The 19,156-nt window shown below is 41.1% G+C and overlaps 1 protein-coding gene across 2 annotated transcripts in view; it reads left to right on the top strand.

Annotated features, from left to right (window-relative positions):
- Nucleotides 1–19,156, top strand: part of EPHA6 (EPH receptor A6) — a 1,374,331-nt gene that overhangs the window by 920,802 nt on the left and 434,373 nt on the right. For both annotated transcript variants that reach the window (XM_082246035.1, XM_082246036.1), the window contains exon 6: nucleotides 16,290–16,414. In XM_082246035.1, the coding sequence (XP_082102161.1) occupies nucleotides 16,290–16,414 (125 nt within the window). The remainder of the gene's footprint in view (nucleotides 1–16,289; nucleotides 16,415–19,156) is intronic.

Raw genomic sequence — 19,156 nt, 5'->3', positions numbered from 1 at the left:
CCCTAGGGGCATGATTCTTACTGTGATTGGATGTGACTTGTGATGTAACAGCAGAGATCAACGGTCCTACATAGCAGGACCGTATTATCTCTGCTGTTACACAGGGGAGAATGACAGGCGGCTTTGTTTACATTAGCCGCCTGCCTTTCTCCCGCTGTAACGGACAATCACGAGTGCCCGGCGGACATCGGGTCCGCCAGGCACACGCGCGGGGGGGTCCGTGAGCGAGCGGGAGCGCGCCTCCGGCGGCGCGCGCTCGCTCGCTCCCTAGAGCCTTACAGGCTAATGACGTAGACCTACGTCACTTTGCCTGTGAGGGGCTGACTGCCGACGTAAATCGTCGTTAGGCAGTCGGCAAGTGGTTAAAGAAGTAGTTTGGAGTTTGTAAAAAATAAAAAATAAACCTACATACCCCCCCTCTATGTTGCAGCAACAGTGTGATGCTGTAGCTGTCCCAAGTTGGCTCTAAGACTGAAAACTGAGAGATCACATGACCGCTGATCGCTCAGTACTCTGTTCAATGCTGGGATAAGGTCATTGAGCACCCAGGACAAAAAAGCCAAACTGCATCCCCCATTCCCTTAGGGTGGGGTCAGGGTGCCAGGTGCCCCCCAATCCCTGCAATAAACCATTGCACCCAGGAAAGCTGTCCCTCCTGCCCACCCCTTGTCCCAGCCCTGACTCTGCCTGTAGTGGAGAGCACTGACTGTCAGTCACAGCTCTCCTCTCTGCTCCTGCAGTGATCACTGGAGCACCAGGCAGGGGAGGGGGTGGGCGGGCGTAGCTGGCTCCACCTCTCAGCCATGTGCTGAGATGCAGAGTCAGCTGTCAATCAGGCAGCTGGGTGGATCCCAACAAAATGGTCTTTCCAGGGCCTGGACTGGCTCCGCACCATCAGCTGATAGTGGCCATCTGATTATGGATCCCAAGAGAGCAAAAGTAAGTTCACTCCTGTGACCCACAAGAGAAGTATGGCTAAAAAAGCTTTGTTCACACTTCTCTTTTGATAAATTATCCCCCATTTCCACAGATCCAGAAACTGCCATACAATTGTTCAAGGTTAGTTCACATTTCAAAAGAAATTAAAAGGTGAGCTAACTCTGAATATTCTGACCACCCCTCTGGACCCCACTGCACTTAGTGGCCATGAAGCCCTGTGCTATCAGTGTAGCTGCCTGTACCCTGCAATACACAGCCGCAGAGTGAGTATCATTACAACACTTGCAATGGCAAGCGCTCATTGATCACCATAACCACATGACCGCACTGACCAAAGAGAAGCACCTCTTTCCCGAAGTAGAAGTGCCAGATGCACTTCACATTGGTCAGCACAGTGACATAGCTGTACTGACTAATAAGCACTTACCATTGCTAACATTACGATGGATACTCATTCTAGGTTGTGTATTATGGTGTAGGGTGTATAGATCGCTACACCAGCAAACAAATGGCATCGTGACCGCTATGTGCAGCGGGGTCTAGAAAAGGTGGCCAGGATAATTGGAGTTAGTTTGCCATTTCATTTCTCATGAACAGTTGAACTTACCTTTTAACAGCTAAACGTTAGGTGCATAACTCATTTAAATATATTTCCTAATAGCCACAAAGGGTATAAATCCACTTTGTGTGTAAAAATGCATTTTCAAATCCAGCTATTACCTTGAAAAAGTAGCTGTGACATCATCAGATGTGCAGAGATGAGAGCTGTAGGAGAAACCTAGCAGGCACCATCCACTACAAGCTGTCTACAAAAAAACTATAGGAGGTAGATAGAAGACAAGTTACCCCACAGAGAGAGAGAGCTGCAGTGACTGGTCTTTATTACAGGAAGCTCCTGCACAGGGGCAAGTTTCACAATAGATTACTGCAGAGATCTGGATGAAATACACAAAGTAGACCAATATTCAAGTAAAAATAAATGTGGCTCTTGTATTTAATCACCTCAATACTTGGCACTTTCACCCCCTTCCTTCCCAGACCAATTTTCAGCTTTCAGTGCTCTCGCATTTTGAATGACAATTACTCAGTCATGCTATACTGTACCCAAATTAGATTTTCATCATTTTGTTCACACAAATAGAGATTTCTTTTAAAGGTATTTATTCACCACTGGGTTTTTTATTTTTATGCGATATAAGCAAAAAGAAGAGCAACCATTTTGAAAAAAAAAAAACAATATTTTCTACTTTTTGTTTCAAAAGAAATCCAAAAAAATCAAATTTCATCATAATTTTAGGCCAGAATGTATTCTGCTACATGTCCTTGGTAAAAAAAATCTTGATCAGTGTATGATAATAGGTTTGTGTGAAAGTCATAGTGTCTACAAGCTAGGCTACGTATCATTGAAAATTTATCAATTCTGATGTACTGACTACCTATCTCATTTCTCGAGGCCCTAAAATGTCAGGACAGTACAAACACCCCCTTTTTGTAAGGAGGACAGTCCAAGGTATTTAGTAAGAGGCATAGTGAGTTTTTTGAATTTTCACTTTTTTGCCCACAATAGTTTGGGTAATGAAGATTTTTTTTTCCCACAAATTTGTCATATTAACAAGTTATTTCTTACACGTGGCATAGATAAACTTACAATTACACCCCAAAATATATTCTGCTACTACTCCTGAGTATGGCGATACCAGAGATTTTTCCACAGTCTGGCCACATACAGAGGCCCAACATGCAGGGAGCACCGTCAGGCGTTCTAAAGGCATAAACTACACATTTCATTTCCTGAGTACCTATCACATTTTTGAAGGCCCTGGAGCACCAGGACAATGGAATTACCCACAAATAACCCCATTTTGGGAATAAAACACCCCAATGTATATTCTGCGAGGCATAATGAGTCTTTTGAACATGTCATTTTTTTCTACAAGTTTTTGGAAAATGTGGAAAGAAAATTAAAACTTATTTTATTTTACACAAAGTTGTCAATTTATAAGATATTTCTAGCACATAGCATGTACATAGCAAAATTTCACCCCAAAATACATTCTGCTACTCCTCTTTAATATGTGGCGATACATGTGTGACACTTTTCCTAAGCCTGGCCACATACAGAGGCCCAACATCCAACTAGCACTGTCAGCAATCATATTTTAAAGGCCCTGTGACAGATGTTGATCACTGGTATGTGGCAGATGTTAAACTGGACAGATGTGGCAGGCCACGGACAGATGTGGCAGACCACAGACAGATGTGGCAGGTCACAGACAGATGTGGCAGATGATCACAGACAGATCTGGCAGATAATGTGCACCAGATGATGTTAGATGATTACGGAAAGGTGTGGCAGATGATCACGGACAGATGTGGCAGATGATTACAGACAGGTGTGGCAGATGGTGTGGGCCAGATTATCATGGACAGATGTGGCAGATTATCATGGACAGAATTGGCAGATTATCACGGACAGATGCGGCAGATTATCATGAACAGATGCACCAGACGATGTGCAACAGATGCACCAAATGATCACGGACAGATGCGCCAGATGATCATTGGCAGATGTGTCAGATGATGTGTGCTAGGTGCGTGCCAGATGATAAAGGACAGATGTGGCAGATGATGTGCACCAGATGTGCGCCAGATGATCACGGACAGATGTGGCAGATTATTACGGACAGATGCGGAAAATGATCACGGTCAGATGCGGCATATTATTACAGACAGATGCGGCAGATGATCACGGACAGATGCGGCGACTGATCACAGACAGATGCAGTGAATGATCATGGACAGATGCAGCGAATGATCATGGACAGATGAGACAGATGATCACGGACAGATGCACCAGGTAATCACTAGCAGATGTGGCAGATGATGTGCGCCAGATGATCACACACAGATGTGGCAAATGATCACGGACAGATGCAGAAAATTACCATGGACAGATGTGTGACAGGTGTTTTTTTCACTGTGTTGGGGACACTGTGTTGGTGACAGTGTGTGTTGGGGACACTGTGTGTTGGGGACACTAGCAGGGTGATCAGCGAGTAAAGAGCAGTAAAACTGCTCTATCCTCACTGACTGCCACCTGCCAGCGCCTATCTGCTCTCCTTCTCCTCTGGACACAGCCGTCATGTGATCAGGAGGGCCAATCACAGGGCCCTCCCGCCGAGTGGTGTTGCGCTGTGTCCTGGGGACACAGGCACATGAGATCGTGTGGCTGCACAATCTCCCTCCTCCTGAAGGACGTTCCTGAACATCCACTCAGGAGGAAGCTTATATGCATTGGCCGGGTGGGAGGAGGTTAGAGCTGAACTCTTAGAAAAATAATGCCTAAATATAGGAGGCATGTGTATTTCTTACAGATCTGTGCAGCAATCCAGTGTGAAACTTTGCCTCTGTGTAGGAGCTTTCTGTAATAAAGACTAGTCACTGTGGCTCTCTCTCCTTGTGCACACAGGTGATGGGTCTGGTCTCCGCCCCCTCCTATAGTTGTCTGCAGGCAGCCTGTAGTGGGTGGGCATGCTGGGAACACCCTCCGCTTTTCTCTGCCCATGGAGGACAGTGATGCTCTTTCTGCTAATTTTACAAGGTGATATCTAGGTTTGCAAAGGCATTAGGCACACACAAAGTGAATTTAAACCCTTTGTAGCTTTTGAGGAATATATTTCAATAAAAGTTTTTGTGCAATCAGTTTTAAATAATAATTGTATATCCTGGAGTTCATCTTTAAAAAATAATTAAATATCCTGGAGTTAAGCTTTAACAACTGATGTATAGGGTTCCAAAACTTTAGAAGAGTTTTTGTTTAAACTAGAGTTTTCTTTAATATAAGTCATGACCTTCCTTTCCTCATTCCAGATGTTTTAGCTATGAAAATAAGGGTCCCAATTTAGTTGTAAGAAATCCAACAATATGCTCTTCATACCTTTTTACCCGAACACAAGGAATGGCAACTTTTGTTCTTGCTGTAAGTCACTTCATCTGAGAAAGACAAAAGTAAAACAAATGTCTTTTTCCTGCGGTCATTTATTAAGGACAGAGAGATCAATGCTGAAATGGCTCATAAGCGTGATGATATCAGTAAATACTTAAAGCTTTGCTACAAATCATTGATGCAACTGTGTGTTTGTGAGCGTGCAGGTGTCATTACTCAGAAAAATGAATTACAATAACTCAAACAGGCACCATTTTTCATTTTCATTTTTTTCAATTCTTTTTGTGTCTTTCTATTTGGACTGATGCATCTTAAATCAATTGAATTTTGACATTTTGTTCCAATTTTTTCCTCCTTATCAACTGCTCTGTTTATTATGAAATACATGAGATGTTTGTGATAGAAGACTTACCACCATGAATGTTTTTTGGAGTGCCCTCCATGACTAGGGCAGTGTAAGTCTTGTGGCATTGCTGCCATCTCAAGGCTGAATGCCACCCACTCTCACCCTATCCCACCTTCTGAATATTTAGGCCCAGGATTACTGTTAGCCTCAATGGGCATGTTACTATAGATTACCAAAAAAGAGAGGTGATTTTTCCTTGTTATTGGCAATGCATTTTTTACAGTTATCAATAGAAATACAGTCATCACAGGGCTGGAGTTTGGAGGGGCAAACTTGACAATTGCTCAGGGCCACCACTTTCTTAAGGGCCCTACAGAAGCTTTCTCACCAACCCTTAATTTCTCCCATTATTACAGCAGCAGTATAATATCCTCCATGCATCACGCAACCAATTTGATAAAAAAATACTCTGATGCTGAACTTCCAGTTTAGGTTTTTGGAAAATTAAAAGTAGAAAGATGTATTTAAAGCACGTATTGCTTTATGAACTGAGTTGTGTTGGAGAGCCTGCAGTATTTAGCTAAGGGGGTCCAGTTTGAATATTGGAACAGGCCCCAACCTATCCAAAAATGGCCCTGAGTGATCTCATAGGTACATTAAAATAAAACCCAGGAAGTGAGAGTGAGAGGTAGCTCTACCCTCACCCTTCCACATGATGGGATTTACCTTGAAATAGGTTAGCATCAGGAGAGACAGGGAACTGATATGCAGGCAGTGGGTGAAGCTTCATGTAATGGCAAATCATAGGGAAAATGAAAGCTGTTGGCCATGATGTGCAGATCTGCCTGTTGATAAATGGATGGCTAAAAGTTATGTATAGGATGGGGTGGGTGTATTGTTGATTGTATAGGGGTGCATGGTGGGATATTCTTTGTATAATCGGGTGAACAGTGGGGTGACTTTTTTTTGCTCATGGCAATAGAGTACTATGTTAATATATGTAGCACTACTCGCATGGGAAATAATACACCTGAGGTGTACTAAGCTGCGCTCACCTAAAAGTGCAAATGTGCAATGTCATGACCCTTGAGAACGTCGGCCTGTGTGCCGACGAAACCGGTCGGGAGCATTGGAGCGCAATCACGCTGTTCTTTCTGCCATTTCCGGGATCGATTGATATGGATCATATAACGCGGAAGCGGTACCATCTTGTGTCAAATCCGGATCCTGAGTTGAATGCCCGTTTATCTGTCTATGATGTAAGTGTGTCCACTATATTTTTAATAAACTGCTTTAACGTACTTCACCATTCTGGCCATTCCTTTATTCACATATCGCTGAGGAGCGTGAGGTGGCGGAGGAGTGTGAAGTTTTTGATATACAGGCGTTTGTGGAGTGGATACTCTTGGAGGGCCTGGTCTTTCATTTTGGATTCTGGTCATACTGATACCATTCTGCTTGCATTGACCCCCTGTAACTAAGGGGTCGTGCTTTCTGGTAAGCATTTCCACACACTGGGTGCTTATGTGGTGAAGGGAGTGAAGATATGCATCGCATACTAGCTCATTATGAAATACTTACCTTAGAACGAAGCCCCCGCAGTGCCTGGGTTTGCGGCATCCGGCCATCTGATTGGCTGGAGCCACGATGACGTCATTCCCGCGCATGCACGTGGGAGCCGACGGTAACGGCACGGGGCTCTGAAGGAACTGCAGGAGCGGCCGTTCCTTCAGAGCGCATGCGCCAGTGATGTCACTGGCTGCATGCAAAGTAAATATCTCCTAAACGGTGCATGTTTAGGAGATATTTACAGTACCTATAGGTAATCCTTAATATAGGCTTACCTATAGGTACAAGTTGTAGAGGAGGGTTTACTTCCTCTTTAAACACACTTTTAAAACAATAGAAACTCATTTAAACACATAAAAAACACTGAGAGGCAGAGCAAGACCTATGGAAAACACAAAAATTTTTAATAATCAACGATTTAATTAGTAAAATAACATTACAGAAAAAAACGCAATATACCGGGACCGCAAAAAGTGAACCGTGATATAATGGGGGTTTACTGTACTGTAAATTAATCCAGCCTAGATCATCTAACGTGGAAAACTACAATGTTCCATAACATAGTTGCATTATTTTTTACCTGTATCTTCTATCTTGCATACATTTTGCCCACTTTACCTTTTTACTTGTAAAAAGTCTAATCATCCATTAGGAGTTTGAGTTGATTTATTTAAAATATCCAGACATGTTTTCTGCCAACGCTTTTCTTTTCTGCCTGCCAATCATTGAACCACTCACACCTACCCCTTTGCCTTTCTGCAGAAGCTGAAGTTGTCACAGGTGACAGTTACTAAAGCAGTAATAAACCCAAAAACAAAAATGTAATATATTGCAGCTTACCAATCATTAGATCTGGTGGCTGTATTCGTTTTCTTTTTTAGGCCTTTTCCCCTCTAGTTTCACCTGGTGACCTGGCCAGTAACACACCTCCTGTATTAGATTGCTCCCACTCTAATGGTGAAGGAGCAACAGAGACATGTTTGGACAGCACCATTGTCAGTCTGGGGGGGGGGGGAGGGGGATGTTAGATGTACTAGCAGATTTAGATACACTAACAAACTGAAGCCAAACTCCAGTTAATAGATTTTAACCACTTCCTGCAATAGGACATACCCATACATCCTTGGGTTTAGTGGTTACACAAGGATCATGGCTGTGGCTGCAGCCATGATCCTGGTGTCATATTTTTCAGCCTTGCTCTTAAATGTAAAAGTGATATGAGCTTCTAGTACAGGGCCGTCTTTAATATTGATTGGACCCTGGGCAAATATTTTCTTGGGCCCTCCCAAATCCACTTATCAACAATTTGCAGGCAGTGCGGGCTCAAGGGGCAGCTGTTTTGGGCCCCATAACAATGAATGGGCCCAGGGCAGCCGCCCATTTTGCCCTGTGTAAAAGACAGCCCTGTTCTAGTAGACGGGGACTATAGCGCCCTCTGGCATTAGTGTGCATGTGTGGAAATCAGCTGCACGTGCACAGATGTGCCGCAAAGTTGTGGCTTAGTAAGGCACTACCTCCTGGAATAGCTGTGATATGGCAGTCCCAGGAGGCAGCCAGGCCCAGAAGATGCCACAAACCAGCCTTGCAGCACAAAAACAAACACAAAGGTGAACATTTTATTAGAATAATTTTTTTTAAGCATTTGTGTAAGAAGGGGAGGGACAAAATCTTAAAGTTTTAGAAGTTAAGTTTAATTTTAAATGACAGAAGCAAGAATATCAGTATAAAAGCCAGGCAGACATCATTTTTATAGGGAGATGTCAGCAATGGCAGCCTCCATGTTTCTTTTATGACAAGTTTTCTTTAGGCCGTTTAGACACAGGATTCAGCTTCCATACAACTGTGTGCACAGCAAGCTTCAAGCAGTTTTACTAAAGCTTTTAAAGCACCCTTTAGTTCCAGTTTGGGTATATTAAACACAGATCATATTAGAAGTGCTGGCTGTTACTTTTAACAAGCTGCTAGCATGCTTTAGAAGAGTTTAATGAAACTTACTGAAACCCTGCTGAATCCTGCTAGCGGCTTGTTCAAAGTGGACAGCAAGCATTCCCATTATGATCTGTTTGACATCTTCATACTGGCACCGTGGGGTGCTGTAAAGGCTTTGAGAAATATGCTTAAAGCATATCCAAAGCTTTGTAAATGCTCTCTTATGCTGGGTTTACACTTGTGGCTGTCAGTGCTAAGCCTCTGAAAAGCGATCCTTAAAAGTTAACTCCACTTTCGTGTTGAAAAAAATTGCAAATAAAGAAAAAATAATATAGTGGATACAATTGCGACACAAGTGATATTGTAATTGAATGTTATTAAAAATAACCTTTCCACTTTCATCTGTATATGCTACTGTAATCAGCCAGAGGGGAGGGATTGTGTACACTGTATGAGAGTGAAAAACTCTGTTCCTATTGGATTGTGAATGTCCCGTCCAGTCTTCAACAAGGTCCACCTGGGCGGTAACCTTGTGGGTGAAAACTGTATATAAGTCGGTTTCTTGTTCAATAAAGTTGTTCTAGAGTTAGTTCACCCTCAAAAAAAAAAAATAACCTTTCTTTTTCAATCTGCAGCCGCTGTAATTTTCTGTAAAATGCAATACAATATGGCTACCTGGAGGTGTTCTGTAAACAGAATGTATACTGACCACAGCCCAGAAACATAATTTCCTACTTGTGTGATTGGCTCACCGATTTTCCCAGAAGTCTGCATACAATACAAGTCATATTTCTGGCATCCCCTGCAACAAAAATGTAATTTTTAGTGAGATACTCCTAATAGGAACATACATAAAGGGATGCAGGCCCAGCAGATTTCCTCATTAGTGCTCTGCAACAGCACAGCTGATTGAAATTTATGAAACTATTGCCATTAGACTCACTCAGCACAGGGGAACAGAGAAACAAACAGTGATTTCTTCAAAATAAAAAAAGGCAGGAATCTGCAACAAAGGTTGTTATAATCCTTGCAATTTACAGAGACCACCCAGAGGGGAATGTTTTTTTCTTATCAAAAGTGGAGTTATGCTTTAAAGCTTCCTGTACACACTTTTCATATACATGGCACTCAACCGCAACAGAATCACAATAGGGATAACTTGCCTGCTCTCATGGTATAGCAGCCTTGCTGTCAAACAAGATTTTGTGTCATTTCAGCAAGCAACAGAGAAACACCTCGCTGGTTCAGTCATAGGAGCAGGTGTGACTGTTCTCAGTGGCCACCGCCAAAGGATGACGCGCCATTGGAATTAAAGTGGTTGTAAAGGCTTAATTTTTTTTACCTTCAGGCATTCCATGCATAAGCTAAAAACGTTTTCTGTGCAGCAGTCCCCCCCCCCCAAGGCCCCCCTAATACTTACCTGAGTCCCATTTCTATCCAGGGATGTGCACGAGAACCTCAGCCCTCTGAGGACTCTCCCTCCTCATTGGCTGAGACAGCAGTGGGAGCCATTGGCTCCCGCTGCTGTCAATCACAGCCAGTAAGCCAAAGAGGAGAGAGAGGGGGAAGGGCCCAGCTGTAGCTCTGTGTGTGGATGGCCTCAGAAATGAGCCTGCTTAGGTGCCCCCATTGCAAGCTGTTTGCTCTAGGGGCACTTGGCAGGAGGGAGGAGCCAGGAATTCCGGTGAGGGACCCGAGAAGAGGAGGATCTGGGCTGCTTTGTACAAAACTACTTTACAAAGCAGGTGAGTATGATATGTTTGTTATAAAAAAAAAAAAAAAAGAGAGAGCCTTTTATCCAAGCATTAATAGGTTACCTGTCACGCTAAACCACTTCCTAGTCTTATGAATAATGAATTTAACATGTGGACATGACTTTAATTCAGAATTAATTGGTTCCATCCATGTACATGTAGTAGTAGTTAAATGTGTTCCTATTTGAAGAAGGGCGTGATCATGTTAGCCTGAAATTGTCATTCAGAATACTTTTGGCATGTTTGTATAACATCGATTTTTCTACTAAATTTTATTTACAGCAATCCCTCTTTAATATATATATATATATATATATATATATATATATATATATATATATTTTTTTTTTTTTTTTTTCTTAGCTAGCACTTGTTTAAACATATCTAGCAACATTTAGAACATGTCTTATGTGTAGTCCCTGTAGTTTGTGTTAAAATATCTAAAGACTAACTAAATCGCGGAAGCAGGCAGGTTCCATGACATTAGTGGGCATCTCAAGCTTTTTTCTCTTGATTTCCGGGATACGGTGCAGCTGGCTACCCAGCATACACCTCCCGATCTCGCGCCTGTGCACTGAGCGGCTCTCTCTGTTCCCGACAGGTTGCCATAACAATGGCGTCATCTGCAGAAGTTCCCGTCCCATTGCTATAGCAACATGTCAGTCATGACATCCCGATCCTCCAGATCGCGTAATTTCTGGTGTGGAAATAACACGAGATTTCGTCACTAATTGATTCACAAGGATTTCTGGGATACATGGCGCCGCTATCCCAGGAGCCCTTGCAAATCGCCTAGTGACGTAATCGCCTAGGTGGCTGCAGCCGTAAGGGCTGCAGAAGAAAGGTTAAAAAAAGGAAGTACAAAGAAAAAAAATATTTGCCATTTATTACAGCATTCAGGATGGGCATGAGAGTAATTGGACCTTCAAAAAATGGGTGGATAAACTCAGCTGTGACATAGCCTGTGCTGTCCATGGTGCTGAAGGCACTGCAGACAGATTAAAGTGAACCTCTTGCCTTACCCTGCATAGGCAAAGCACTGGATCACTTTAACACCATCTACTGGCAGGACCACCCTTGTTCTTCAGTATATAAGGGATTGAGCAATATTAAATAAATACACGTTCACTATGAAACCTTTTTAAACAAAACATCTAAAACGTTTTAATCCTCCCAGAGCCAAATACTTACATTTTCTTTTTGCTCCCTACCATTTCTATATCTTACTGGAAGTAAAGGATAGTCCTGAGTAAAAGCTACAATTCACTGGAATGATAGCTTACACAGGGTTGTGGACTCCCCGCATTTGACAGTGATGACTGGTTACATGGTATACTCCTCAGAACTCAAAAGCAACAAGAATTGTCTTTAGCTTCGGCTCTAAACTGAGCAACAGGGGAGCATAGGAATTTGAAAGTCTAAATCTGGGCACAATAACAAGCCACCCAGCACTGCAAGGGTTAAGTGCTCATTAAGCCCAGGTGTGTAACAGTTACCTTACCTATAGTGTAACAGTTACTTTGTTCCTTGCTCCAACAGGGTCCCTCTAGCACTGGGACCAGTCCTACAAAGCCTCTCCTCTGAGGCACTTCCGGCGGTGGTTACTTATCTGTTTCCTCTCTGCTTTGTACATGATAAAGCTGAAGGATTGCCCACAGACCGGAGCTTTTTGGAGAAGAGGACAGTGCCAGAGCCTTCCAGAGCAGGGTATAAATTAAGTAATACTGCTATTTTTGCTACCCCTTAGATATAACAACCATTTAAAATAATATAGGACATTCGCGCTAAAACATTTAAATTACAAATTTGCAGCCGCTTAAGCAATCTGTGACACTAGATGCAAGAATTTTGATAAGTATTTGAAGCAGCCCTAAAAAAATTGAACTCAATATTGTGAAAACACAAAAACGAATCAATATAATGACATCAAACTTATTAGGTGAAAAATGTGTATAAAGAAATCACACCAAATATATAAATAGTGTCCATAAGAGCCCATATACAAGGGCTGAAAAGGAAAAATAAATGTGAAACAAATTGTCCACGATTCACTTGCCCCACCAGTGTCTCCACAATCACAATTTGTAGTGCTTCCACCACCAGGTGACACCAAGTAATAAAGCCTCTTACTGTATCCTTAAGGGCCACCTTATAGCATAGTCAAATGCGTGTGTTACATCTCCTTATGAAGGGAAACTCCAAAGCGCCAAACGTGATCCAGTGTCAGTGTTGGTTCATCAGCAGGATGAAAAAAAAAAGCATATACGCCCATAGTGTAACCCATAAAAAACAATTATTCAAAAAATAACAAGTAAAACTTGCAAAGGGAATCACACTAAGCAAATCCTTAGGTAATAGGTTTAAAATACGTGCATAAAGCAATAAAAACAGATATAATTGCTCTACGAAAAAGTAGCAGACTGTGTGACTGCACCGGACTCTCCCCGCTGGTCAACAAGCGTGCGTGATGACGAAGAGTCATAGCCACACCCATCTAGTTTCGTCAAAGAGATGACATCGTCAGGGGACTGGCTTACACAGGGTTGTGGACTCCCCGCACATGACAGTGATGACTGGTCACATGGTATACTCTTCCATACTCAAAAGTAATGGGCATTGTCTTCTCAGTTTAGCGGCTCCTGGCGCTAAACTGAGCAACAGGGGAGCATAAGAATTTGAAAGCCTAATTCTGGGCACAATAACAAATCTACCACTGCCCAGCACTGCAAGGGTTAAATACTCATTAAGTCTAGGAGTGTAACAGTTACCTTACCTATAGTGTAACAGTTACTTTGTTCCTCACTCCAGCAGGGTCCCTCTAGCACTGGGACCAGTCCTACAAAGCCTCTTCTGTAGGGCTCTCCCAGCAGAGGTTACTTATCAGTTTCTTCTCTGAATTGTGCATAATGATGCTGAAGGACTGCCCCCAGACTGGAGCTTTGGGCAGAAGAGGACAGTGCCAGAGCCTTCCAGAGCAGGGTTAGGCTAAGTAATACTGCTTTTTTTGCTACCCCTTAGATATAACAACCATTTACCCCACTGCAAGGGCATGTTTTGTCTAATTCCATGAGTTGGACTTAAAGTGATTTTAAAAGTTCTATTTTTTTTTCTTTAAAATAATACATACAATATATATATAAACTTTATACTTACTTGCTCTGTGCAATGGTTTTGACAGAGCAGCCCCTCTTCTGGTGTCCCACACCGGTGATCCTGGCTCCTCCTCCCTACTGAGGCCCCCCCTAACAAGCTTCCTGCTATAGGGGCACTTGTGCGGGCTTGCTTCCGAGCTGGCTATGTGTGTCCATTGACACACAAAGTGTTCCTAGGCCCTATTCTCTCTCCCTCCTCACTGGATTTGATTGACAGCAGAAGAAGCCAATGGCTCACACTGCTGCCTCCATGTCCAGTGTGGAGAGAGAGAGAAGTGCTGGATCGAGATCAGGGGCAGGTAAATATTAAGGGGGGGCTGGAGGGGGAGCTGATCACAGAAGGTTTTTTTACCATAATGCAGAGAATGCATTACATAGCCAAATACTGGACTATAGACAAAACTCTTGTTCTGGAATTCTTTTGTTTTTCTCCTTTTCTGCTGAGTTGTTAATGTTGCTGCACAATTCTCCACCACCAGCAGGAGAAGAGCCAAGTTACCTCAAGCCTATAGACTTTAGTGTAAAATGTCTGGAATCCTGGGAGATGTAGCTCATGGCAGCTTCCATATAATGAAATTACTGTCTTACTATAAATACTAATCCCAAGGGCCTGCATGCAGCAGAAGGACCCTGAAGAGCTGTATATTCTTTCCCCAGGAAAAGCCAAGGCTCTTGGCACCATGAGATTTGAGCATTCCAGACCTGTTGGAATGAGCCACTCAAGAGAGCCTTGGAGTAGTTCTGAAATTGCAGGGGTCTAAATCACCACTTGTTTGGTTCATCTAGTGAGGCTGCTGTTTGAGAGACCAGCATCTCTGCCAGACCAGTTAAACTGTCAGTCAAGTCAGGGCCACATTCAGATCAGCTCAAGAGGGGGGCGCCTTTCACTATGAGACTTTACAGCTTCAATGATGAGTTGTTGAACGGGCCGCGGGAATATCTGTATCACTAATAGCGAACAGACCACTGAGGGCAGGATACTGTTAGCATTCCTCTCATATTCAGGTGCCACCAGATGATATCCCAGCCTCTTAGGTTTAAATCACATTATTGCAATCTCAGGGTGCTGTTATACTACAGCTTTGCCATGCACCCCTTGCCATGCACAAATGTTCTGCCTTGCCATGTTTAAGATGTATCTCTTATTGTCTGCAGAATATTAGGACTACCTCTAGTGCACCAACGGTCATTTAAGGGCCTCAATGTTAGCAGGCAGAAGATCCATCTTATAGACTGCCCCTTTTTTTACGTTTAATGGTCCCCTCCTTTTTGTTTTCTTTACATTGTTTATGGTCTTTAATGTTGATCATATTCACCCAAACGTTCTAGGCCTAGCAAAGCCATCATTAGGATACACAGGCAGTATAGCTCCGGGGTTGTTAAATAAGATCTGTTCACTGCCTGTTGGGTACTCTAAGTGGCACTGCTACAGTTTATGTTATTTGGGGCCATTATGCCAATTATGTACCACCCTCCCTCATTTATTAACTACTCAGTGTGCTGGATTGTGTAACCATAATTGTTGTTGGTTTGCATTTGCCTTATTAACCGCCTTTCTAAATAATAATATACAAGTTTACTTTTAGCCATTGCCTCGGTGCCTCACTCAAGATAGCCTTAGTGCTGAGTGTTAAGGAATTTCTTTGTGTTGACTGCTCTTTTTCCTCTATTAACCTGGTGTGTCAGAAGGGCTTAGGCCTCTAAAAGGTCATAGCAGAAAACAGAAGACCCATCTTAACCACTTAAGGACCAGGCCTATTTCTGACACAGGCTATAATTTGGCTTTCCAATCCGCATGCTTGTCTCTGGTTAGTAACTAAGGCCTGTTTCACATGGGCTTCAGCTTGTCTAAGAGCAATGTGAACAGCAAGCTTTGACAAATCAGTGGCAGAGCTTTCCGCAAGCTTCTTTGGAGCTTTTAAGGTACCATTCAGCTACAGGTTGTATATGATAATCACAGGTCCTAATGGGAGAGCTGATTGCCACTTAAAATAGGCTGCTAGCAGGCTTCTTGAAGCTTGTTCAAAGTTTACTGAAGCCTGCAAGCATGTGAAGTCAGCGCTCCCGTTAGGACCTGTGTTCATCATTTACAAACTGGAGCTGAAAGGTACTTTAACCACTTAAAGACCAGGCCTTTTTCTGAAACTTGTTGTTTACAAGCTAAAATCAGTATTTTTTGGTAGAAAATTACTTAGAACCCCCAAACATTATTTTTTTTTAGTAGAGACACTAGAGAATAAAATGGAGATTGTTCCAATACTTTATGTCACACCATATTTGCGCAGTAGTCTTACAAACACAATTTTTTGGAAAAAAATATACTTTTTTTAATTAAAAAATAAGAAAACAGAAAAGTTAGTCCAATTTTTTTCTATAATGTGAAACATGATGTTCCTGTTACTTAGCTTATAATAAGCTTCTCTCTCTCTCTCTCCCCTTGATGAAGCATGATATGATGTCATGTCATGGCTTCAATCATCAGGACCAACATGGGAAAGGAGGAAAGTGATTTTAGAAAGCGTAGGAAAGACATCATTGGTTTGAAAATGAAGTTTTACTTTAATGATTGCTAACAAATGAACCTAACGTTAAAAAAGTGTCTGAATTACATTATACCAACATTTATACTATTGTTTTCCTTTTTCCCTCCTCAGCTCCTTCACTAATTGGCATGGTGAGGAAAGACTGGGCATCTCAAAGCAGCATTGCTCTCTCGTGGCAAGAACCAGACTATCCTAATGGGGTCATTCTGGACTACGAGATCAAATACTATGAGAAAGTAGGTCTTGCTCAGCATTCCTGGAAAAACGCTTAAGATGCAAGTAGTGCTTTCTTTCTGACTATGTTACAAAATGTTATTCTTTCTGTGCCTTCTTTTCACATTCACTATTTATAAAGGTAAAATATGACTTTTTGTTCTATGCTGCTGTATTTATATGTATGTGCAGTAAAATGCTTTATGCATTCTTATTGCAATCTATCTGTCTTTTGTATGAATATTAGTAAGACATTTAGCAAACCAATATTGCATGATATTTCAACCTTTTTTTTCCCATAGGAGTGCAAGATCAATGACTTGCCTTGCATAAAAGGCATTTACAAGATATCCACTCACCCTGCCTTGCCTTTAGTAAATCAATCCCATTGTCTTATTCAGGGGACAATGAACAATTTAGGCAGTAAAGGATATATTAAAACTAGCAATCATGAAACGCCTATTAATTAGCTAACCAAAAAAGTAAACGGAACCTTTGGATTCAAGTTTGAGGCTGATTTACTAATTTGTGGTAAATTAATATTCATAAATATCCAAACGGTTGGTCTAAAATTTGCCCTGTCTGCGCCTGTAAAGGGCCCTTCTGGTTTTTTCTACCATTCACGCAAGCTCAATAAAAGTGAACAACATATTAAATGAATATAAATGTTAGCTTTGAAACCCCCCCACCTCTTGCTCACCACTGGATATAAAAAATAAAAAAATAAAAATAATTCAAATGTTTTTTTTTTGCCTTGTCCTTTCCTGGATGTTCTGTTTTGTACAGAGTTGTATAAAGTACTCGAAACCCATACTTGAGTAAAAGTACACGTGCTCGATCAAAAAGTGACTTGAGTAGAAGTACTAAAGTATTCAACATTTTTTGTACTTAAGTATTGCAAGTAGTTTTTTTAAAAAATTTTGCTACTCAAGTACTGAAAGTAAAAGTACCAGTAGTTTTGAAAAAAAAATTGCTACTCGAGTACTGAAAGTAAAAGTACAAGTGCTGTGTTATTTAGTTATTAAAGAAAGAAGTCAAAAGTTTGAACATTATATTGTTTTTTATTATTTCAAATGCAGCTTTTATTTATACATACAGTAGCATTTATTTTCGTATGCGCTGATAATACACATGTTTTGAGCTTCATGAAACCTGCCATATACTGTTCTGGCAGTGGTAATTTTTATAATTGTAACGAGTAATTATGCAGCACAAAAAAAAAATATCGGAGTAGAAGTATTGAAATCATTGAAAAAATGTAGTGAAGTAAAAGTGGAAGTAGGAGAAAAAAATCCTACTCTAGGAAAGTACAGAGACCGCCTTTCAGTACTTAAGTACAGTAGTGAAGTAGTTCTACTTAGTTACTATACATCTCTGGTTTTGTAGGCCACCATGTCAAGGTTAAAAGTGTAGGAATCACGGAACTGCTGGAATGTCAATTGAATTTGCAGTAGTAACTGGAAAACAACAGAACAATTCCTTTCATTCATATAATAGAAGGCATTTTGGGCCATTACACATAACGCCTCCAACTCCATAATGTTCTCAGGCTCATCATGGTGGCGTGCAGCACTGGATACTGTTTGCAAAGAGAAAACTAATTTAATTCCTCCTCCATCCTTGAAGAATCTACCGTGTCCTCCTCCAGCAGGGCATATGGACTTCCAGCAGCAATAGACCCTTCCACACCCACAACCCACTAGCTGCTCCAGCCTGTATACTGGCATTACAAAAATAATTGACGGCAATATTTGATAGCAAAAATATGATTGAGAAATATTTAATTCATGTTTACTTTTATATACTCAGTTTTCACACAGACAGATATACAGTTATTATTTGCATGCATTTGTGTTTAATCTGTCTGTTATTAAACTCAGACAGAACATGTATTATCATCTGTTTTATCTGCATGTGCATGAATGGATAGATAGATAGATAGATAGATAGATAGATAGATAGATAGATAGATAGATAGATAGATAGATAGATAGATAGATAGATAGATAGATAGATAGATAGATAGATAGATAGATAGATAGATAGATAGATAGATAGATAGATAGATAGATAGATAGATAGATAGATAGATAGATAGATAGATAGATAGATAGATAGATAGATAGATAGATAGATAGATAGATAGATAGATAGATAGATAGATAGATAGATAGATAGATAGATAGATAGATAGATAGATAGATAGATAGATAGATAGATAGATAGATAGATAGATAGATAGATAGATAGATAGATAGATAGATAGATAGATAGATAGATAGATAGATAGATAGATAGATAGATAGATAGATAGATAGATAGATAGATAGATAGATAGATAGATAGATAGATAGATAGATAGATAGATAGATAGATAGATAGATAGATAGATAGATAGATAGATAGATAGATAGATAGATAGATAGATAGATAGATAGATAGATAGATAGATAGATAGATAGATATCAAGCAATTACAAAATGTAGTAGAGCTTGGAATATTGTGCTCTCGCTACATTTTCATTAATGTATGTACATATACTGTATACTGTATGTTGAATGCATTTCTCAGCTTGAACCCAGGTCTGTGTTCAGGCTGGAAAAATGTTTTTGTTCTGGCAATTTCATTAAACACAGGTAAAACACAAAGGACTACGTACTAAGTCAATGAACACAGCAGTACTCTAAAATGGCTGAGCTTGCTGTAATTTTAGCTTCCCAACAAATGTTATAATTCATTTTACGGTTGCAACAGTTGCCATGTAA

This window comes from Pelophylax lessonae (assembly GCF_965119305.1).
Source record: "Pelophylax lessonae genome assembly, chromosome: 2".
NCBI lineage: Eukaryota > Metazoa > Chordata > Amphibia > Anura > Ranidae > Pelophylax > Pelophylax lessonae.
Note: the sequence above shows the minus strand (reverse complement) of the source record. Positions and strands in the feature narration are given on the sequence as shown.